General features: G+C 37.7%; 1 protein-coding gene across 1 annotated transcript; it reads right to left on the reverse strand.

The window, feature by feature from the left end:
* LOC146897317 (nuclear receptor coactivator) lies at nucleotides 1-7,798 on the reverse strand. The gene is made up of 12 exons (XM_085736326.1): nucleotides 7,531-7,798; nucleotides 7,037-7,118; nucleotides 6,888-6,952; nucleotides 6,723-6,794; nucleotides 6,042-6,122; nucleotides 5,500-5,661; nucleotides 5,307-5,405; nucleotides 3,863-5,226; nucleotides 2,988-3,205; nucleotides 2,751-2,899; nucleotides 2,002-2,040; nucleotides 1-1,922 (listed from the first exon to the last, which is right to left on the reverse strand). The coding sequence occupies exons 1-12, from the start codon at nucleotides 7,615-7,617 to the stop codon at nucleotides 432-434; spliced, it is 3,909 nt and encodes a 1,302-aa protein (XP_085592452.1). The 5' UTR covers nucleotides 7,618-7,798; the 3' UTR covers nucleotides 1-431.
* Nucleotides 7,799-7,978: the final 180 nt, after the last annotated feature.

Genomic DNA, 7,978 nt, shown 5'->3' on the forward strand with positions numbered 1-7,978 from the left:
TTCACAACTTAACAAAAATCATAGTCATTCCAGCGATAATTAAAAATTGAATATGAGAGTAAAGTTATGGAACTACTTGTGTACATCACTAAAACGGTTTAAAGATGCACAGTTCGCTCTACAAAGTAGAGATAACACATGCTAAGCTTAGCCTAAATATCCCAAAAATTCCTGTGATGATGAATGAGGGCAGGGAAAACCAAAAAAAGGTATTTACAACCAACATAATATATGTGATTCCTCCTTGAGTGGTTCTAGAGTAGCAAAAATTAATTCCCCTAACATATGCTTTTATTTATGTGTAAATAATCATGTCAATTCCTACTTTAGGATTCGGTCATATTCTATAGCACAAACTTTGGTGCTCAAATTTTCGTCATTATTCGCTTCCAAGTAAGAAAGTGGATATGGACTTTCTAGGCTTTGTAATTTCACTGTGGATTGTTGTTGACAGAATTGCTCTTGTTAACACCTTGCATGTCCATAGGGGAATTAGTTATGCTACTAACAGACCCTAGTGTCTGAGAGCTCAACTGAGGACTTGCTGGACAAGCTTCAGGATTACCAGCATTCATACCATGAATTGCCCCTGAGCTCATCTGTTGTGGACTCATCGGAGTTCGTTGACTCATTTGCTGAGGGCTTGCTTGCTGATGTGTTTGTTGGCTCAACGATGAAACTCCCATGGTAGATGGTGATCCCACCTGTGGCGGTGAAACAACTGCCTGCAATTGCGAAGTTGTTTCTTGTTGCTGCTGCTGCTGTAATTGCTGCTGCAACTGCTGTTGTATATGCTGTTGTTGCTGTTGTAATTGCAACTGCTGTTGGTGTTGCTGCTGTTGGGATTGTTGGTGTTGCTGCTGTTGTTGCCGATTCATATAAAGACTCATCGCTGGCATAAGCTTTGGCGGACCCATAGGACCCATTGCTCGCTGCAGCGTACTCATATTAGTCCTATTATTCAAAGATTGACTCAACAAACTAGCAGAGCTGGGGTGCATTTGCCGAGCTCCCGACATGCCGGCAATGCTAGACTGAGGTGAACCTGACATGCCTTCGCGATTATGTACCATTCTAAGCTTTGATAAAAGTTCAGCTTGGCTTGAATGCATTGTTCCAGGCCTATATTGTTGGCTTATAGAATTGCTAATATTTGAAGTTTGGCCAAGACTCATTGGGTTCTGACCTATATTCCCCATGCCAGCAATAGACGTCATGGGTGCTGAGATTCCGGTTCCTCCTATTCCCCTTGCAGCTCCAATTCCCATGGCATTGCCCATGGGAGAAAGACCAACTAAGCTATTTCTGAAGTTACTCATTCCCATAGCTCCAAGTCCCATCATCATTTTCCTTTGCATTTGTGGTTGCTGGTTCTGTTGCAGTTGTTGTTGCTGGTGCTGCTGCTGTAGCATCTGAATCTGAAGAGGTGAGGCCTTGTTCAGCAAGTGATTACCCAATGGCATGTTGGAGTTCTGTCCAACCCCGTTTAAATGTGAAAGCTGATTTGCACTGAGCAAAGATCTCTGGAACTGTGGATTTTGCTGTTGAAGGAGAGAGTGTTGATTCTGTTGAAGCTGCTGTTGCTGCTGCTGCTGCTGCAGAACTGCTTGTTGTGAGTCCAGTTGCTGTGGTCTTTGAGCCATTGAGACCCCAGAGAGAAGTGCCTGGGATATCTGCAAGCCCTGAGGGTTTCCAGGTGGCAACATCCTTGCATTTGCTACAAGACTCTGCGGTAAGTTTAAAGATGCATTACTGCCACCGGCTAGTTTTGCAACTTCATTGTTTGACTGACCCGGAATTGGTTCTCCATATTGCTGCATCTCATTAGGAGGTAAACTAGATTGACTGCCCAATGGAAGGTTCACAAGGTTTGGTCTGAGTTGGATTCTGTCATCTTCCTTAACATATCCATCATGTTCAATCTACAAGAGGCAGATTTTTTACAATTAAGAAAACAATTTGACAGATTTTTTATCGTATGTTTCAAGCTCAGTAACATACCTGTGAACTGAACTGGTCTGCAAGCAAATCCGCAAAATGCTGCCCACAAAATGGTTTCATAAATCAGTGCAATAAAATTGCAGAAACTCCTTTCTATTGTATTGAAAGACAAGAAATTCAAATATGTGTGCTACAATAGCTTTGATAGTTCATTAACTTTAGATAGTGATTTCATGGTCGACAATGACCGATACGCCGCCATATTAATGCTGAGACATTAAGAAATTATACATACAAAAACTCTATCCAAAATAACAAGTGGGAATAAATAAGTTTCCTTTTAGCAAGTGAAAGTAAATATTATAGCCAAAATATAAGTGGAGAAATGTAAAAAATGGTACCAATGAGATAAAATGGCAAAGGATTCCTCAAAAGGGTGTCAAAGCCGCAAGGTCAAGAAGAAAAGTTATGATAAATACAGATAGCAAAATAATGTTTGAATGGCTTAACAAGACCCCATGGAAAAAGGTAAGTGACAGCTCAAGCATTTGCATTCAACTAACTTCAGATGTAAATGCTCACTATACATATAATATTATGGATTTTTCTATCATGTGCAAAGCTGCACATGTTAAGAAGTTGAAATTGGTAAGTTTGCATTGAAACTTGTGCATTTTATATTAAATATATAATCTTTTAACAAATATTGTTTTCAATAAAAAGTTGCTACTTTTAGTTGTTTTAACATGTGCAATATTGCACATGTTAGACAAACCCTAGTATTAAAAATTGTATGCCATGAAACTTACAGTATTTGGTAATGTAGGGAGATGATCTTCTGCCCCTATGAAATCACTCTCATCTATGTCCCCATAATGCAAAGCCACAGTGCCATCAGATGGCTTTTCAGCCATTATCATCCTAGTACGGAACCTAGCAACTAAATTAACAACATTTCCTGTATAGAAGAAAATGAGTGTCAGACATGGAATAGAAAGAACTGCATATTGCCAAGAACAAGAGATTGAGCAAAAATTGCAACAAACCTTGAACTACACGCTCATTCCAACGGAAACTTAACACCCTCATTTTGGATGCATTCATACTACCACCTACAAGTGACTTTGACAAAGAACTTGAATCATCTATCAATCCCTCATTATTTGCTGCATTTGCAAGATGAGCTGCCACACGCTGTGGTGCATATGTATTCTGCTTTTTAATGAGCTGATCCGGCTTTTTCATCTTGAAGTGAAGTTTATGCCTGATAAAAGTCAATAGGTTATATGTAAGATTAGTAAAATTCACTTCATGAAATTTGAAAACATAAGAGCCCAACATTTCTATTTTTGTATCAACGGTAAGACCAAAGGCTACAACAAGAAACAAACAAGCATTATCTTATTAGGTGAGTCGGCTATTTGGATCAATCACATCTATAGCTAAACCATTGACATCTAAATCTTTCTTAATAGTTTTTGCCTATAGTTTTGCTTGGTATTCTTCTGCCTCTAGCGATTAGGTTGCACCCCATCTAATCAACTCTCCTACTAAAAAACCTATGAGTCTCCTCCACACATACCTGAACCAACAAAGTTGAGATTCAATTGTTTTTTCTCTACAAAAGGTGGCTCCCCAACTCTCTCTAATACTATATTGCCTCATCTTATCTAATATTTCTACTCATCCAATGCAACATTCTCATCCATACTACATTGAGTTTATTCATGTGATGGCTTTCTACCTCCCAACCCAAACCGTCCCATACAACATTGTCCGATTAAAATGCTAGTTAAAAACCTTCCATCACAACAATAGAATACTTGAATTTAATTTTTTCTTTCAAAAGATCAATGGAAGATCATAAACATGGGATTACGAAAAACAATACTGAGATGCTTTTTAAATGTAAACAGTATACCTCGTTGTCACCATATCAATTTTTGAGAACCTGTCAAACATATGTTGAAGACCTTGCTCAGATAAAGCCGAGGTTCCAACTGATGGACTATTTGCATTGAATGGGACACCAGTACTAACACTGGCAGGAGAAGCAACTCCACTCATTGCGGGTGTCTTGGGAAGGGAATTAGATCTCCGTTTAGCAGCTAGGTGTGCTTGTTGTTGCCTTTGTGTAGAATCATTCGATGGAGTTCCAACAGCAGCAGTAAGTGAAGCCATTGCTGCCTTATCTTTTTGTAATGCTCCAGGTGCGGTGTTCATTGAAGACGGTCCAAAACTGGGTCCAACTGAACCATTTGAAAATTCACCTGACTTTGAAGATAATGGCGAGTGAGGTAATGTCCCACTAGATAACCGAGGACTATGTACTTGTTTCCTTTTCTGAAGCTGATCCTCCTTTTTTGCTTCTTTCTCGATTTGCTGGCCCAGACTATTCCAGGTTGTCTGTGGGAAATTAGATCTCATGAATGCATGTTGTGCCATTTTTTGCTGAAGCCGTAATTGTTGTGGGTCTAAATTGCTTGCATCCATTTCCAACTCACTTTTATTACGGTTTATCCCTGCAGCATCTATTCTTTCCATTTCAAATTGTTCTTCCTTGGCAACTAACCTCATGCCCTGCTGACCAGAAGCAAATTGAATAGCCCCTGTATCTTGATTTAACCCCCCTTCAAAACCCTGCTGGGGAAACTTCTGAACGCCGCCACCGGTATACTGAATACCTCTGGCCATTGCTTGTTGCTGTAATAGTGTATTCGGCCAATTCATATCCGGTCCTTGAAGAGCGTCAACATGTGAGCCTATTTGATGCTGCTGCATTGCATCAACACCTGTGGAAGCAGACCTCATTCTTTTTGCAATATTCGATAAAGGTGATGATTGTCCATCCGGATTCTCTCTTTTTGCATGAAGAGGGACACTCGCATTTGGATTATCCGCATATGAAATCGTGACATCTTGTGTAGCAGGAGAAGCCCCAGATGAATTAATACCAGCAATTGATCCATGCTCCAGCATGCTTCTTTGAGTTCCAACGGCCATTGGATATCTTGATTGATGGGGCATCATAGAAAAGCCTGGGATGGAAGAATCTGGTATAACATTCTTAGATCTCATGGCAATGCTTGGATTAAGATTTTGCATTGCTGGATTTTCAAGAGTCTGTTGTACAATAGCATTTGATGTAGTGATTCCCGAATCACCAAACCTACTGTTTGAGTTCTCTTGTACTCGATCTATGCATACTTTTTTGCCATGGATTTTATTACTAGAAGTGACAGCAAACTCTGGGATATTCCTTAATCGCTTTCTCTGCAAATTAAGCTGAAACACAAGTTCAACAACATTAGGATGCATACATCCACACAATAAATTCATTAGGGGAGAGTCTAACTTGTATATACCTTTGTTGGAAGTGGACTTTGACACAGTCGATCCAACTTTGGAGTAGGATCAAGATGAAGGTTTGGCTGTAATGCTTTCAGTATCTTTGATTCAACTTCCTATTATCAATGCGAACATAGTTAAGTGAGATTCATACCCAATAAAATAATAAATTATATGAATTGGTCATTCCTGACTGGTGATTATACTCACCATTAGATCGCCATAAGTCCAAGACTTATCAGTAATAGATGGGATGTCCTTAACAATATTTTCCAATGACATCTTGAGGCATACTTTATTCACAGTAGGAGAACTTTCCACTGACACAATGCCAGCTCCCTTTTCAGAAGAGCATCTTCGATAATCACGCACCTGGAGTGTTACAGAATTGATACAAAGCTCAGCTTTATGAACAGTATGCAACATTAAAAGCATATATAAAATTGTGATATAAATAAGACAGCAATTTGCAAGGAGAAATAATGCCAAGTGAAAAATGACACATAAAAGCTGTCGACATCAAAAGAAGAAACAAAAAATTAAAAGAGATGTCAAGAAGAAAAAGCTCCTCTGGCACAAGGAGTGTTGCATAACTGAAACTCCTTAATGAATTGTCAACACTACAAAAGAAACTAAATGCCAGTGGAAAATTTGTGCAATCTTAAAAAAATTAAATTCTTTAACAAAACAATAGATTGAAATTTAAACGTTGCCTTTAAAAGTAAAGCATGCCAAAAATATATAAGATTCACCTCGCATATAAGTGCTCCATCAACATACTTGGCAGGTATATCATCCAGAATATCCGCAGGCAAGTGACCTGACTCAATGGCCTCCAAACACATAATGACAGAAATAGGAAGGTAAGTACATAAAATACTTAACATATGCAAACAAATAAAAAATTATAAAAAATAAATAAATAAGAAAGCATGGTGATTTAGACAAGAAATTTGAAGCCACACAAGGAAAGTCCTGGACAAAAAAAAGCATAGCTTCTGGTCCTATTCCTGTTTCCACCTTTGAGGTAGACAATGTAAAAAGGAAGAAATATGTAGCTCAAACCCAGCAGCCCCCCCGGACTCACATTATGAAATTATACTAGTCGTTGACAATTAATTGAATCAGGTTAACAGTCTTGAAAGCTCAATAAGAGGCTTTTCGTTCATACTCATACATATAGCAATGCTTACTATAAATGTACAAAGTGTTGAATGTCCCTCTTAGGTTTTGGGCATAACACAACTGGACAAAAAACGGCTTTGTACATGAAAATTGTCTAAAGCTATATAAAATCTATGCAGGTCATATCTCTAGCCAACATGGGACATGGGTTTTGCGCAACAGTCCCACTCAATAATCATAACATTTTATAACAGAAAATTTAAAACTGAAAAAACAAAAAGACAATATTAGAATTTCAAGAGAATTACCAAGAAAAGGGTTTCAGATGACCTATCATACGGAAGTAACAACTTCGGTAACGACTGATTTGCAGCAGCATACTGAAAATTCACAAATTACACAACTTAGAAACTTAACTGATTGAGCTAAACAACTCCACAATAACAAAATAACAATACTAGTTTTCGACAAACCTCGGAAGGTTTTCCAATAGAATAACCATCTGGGTACAGATTCAACGTAAAAGAAGCTTCCTTGTCTGTCAAAACAGCCACCACAACACAGCACTCAGGATTGAATGTTGAAACACAAGTTAACTGGAAAATAAACTTTGATTACTAACCTGCTACTGATGAAAGATTTTCAGATGAAATCAATGAATTCGGCAACCGAGTAATGTTTTCACCGGCCTCAGCGAGATCACTCTGTATGAACAGATGAAGGAAATTAAAGCAATCAATAAAAGTAACTTCAATTCAAAACAATGAACAATTTCCGCTATTTGCATGGATACTTCAATTTAACCTAGCTAATCAAATAACACACGCAAAAAGATTAAATTTTTATATGTTAGCTTTAATTCATTCTAAAATCAGAAACACCGTGATAGAAATAACAACAAAAACACAAACGTTTGAAACAAAACAACAAGACCCAGAATTCAGAAACAAAAACAAAAATCAATTTTTACATGCTCTTAACCTTAATTCATTCTAAAATCACCCAAACAAACAAAAAATATCACAAACATAATCACCATCATAGAAAAAACGATAAAAACGCAAACTTTAGAAACAAAATAGCAAGACCCAGAATTGAGAAAGCTGTTTTGATTACCTGAGATTGGTCATCATCTTGAGAAGATTGAAGAGGTTTGGGGCGAAACCTAGTGCCAATTTTAGAGACCTTGAAGGAGACACCCATGGAAATTTGTGTGAATTGTGAAACCCTAGAAATTAACAGAAGAAAAGAAAGGGTTTGTGATTGAATTGAAGTATGAATCAACTCAATGCATTGTTAGATCAATTCATAACATAACATGGATTTTGGATTAGTGCTCTCTTTGGCTTCGTTTTATTTCTCCTACTGCCATACCCACAACACAGCATATCTTTGGTTCGTTATATATATACACCATCGACTTGTCAAAGTTAATTAATTACTAAAATAAACTAACGAAAGAACCCCTAAGAATTATGCATTTTTAATTCATTAAATGATGTGAATGTGATAATTTAGGATTAGGATAGAAATAAGTGGTGAAACTATGATAAATCAGATCGAT

This window comes from Medicago sativa, chromosome 8 (assembly GCF_051527215.1).
Source record: "Medicago sativa cultivar Bolivia chromosome 8, Bolivia_mono, whole genome shotgun sequence".
NCBI classification, from domain to species: domain Eukaryota; kingdom Viridiplantae; phylum Streptophyta; class Magnoliopsida; order Fabales; family Fabaceae; genus Medicago; species Medicago sativa.

Bases quoted from the DNA above. Each gene is read 5' to 3' on its own strand.
- LOC146897317 (XM_085736326.1), bottom strand. From the start codon at position 7,617: ATGGGTGTCTCCTTCAAGGTCTCTAAAATTGGCACTAGGTTTCGCCCC. The intron at 7,119-7,530 runs GTAATCAAAACA...CTGTTCATACAG, and splicing joins AAGATGATGACCAATCTCAG to AGTGATCTCGCTGAGGCCGG. The intron at 1,923-2,001 runs GTATGTTACTGA...TGCCTCTTGTAG, and splicing joins CAGACCAGTTCAGTTCACAG to ATTGAACATGATGGATATGT.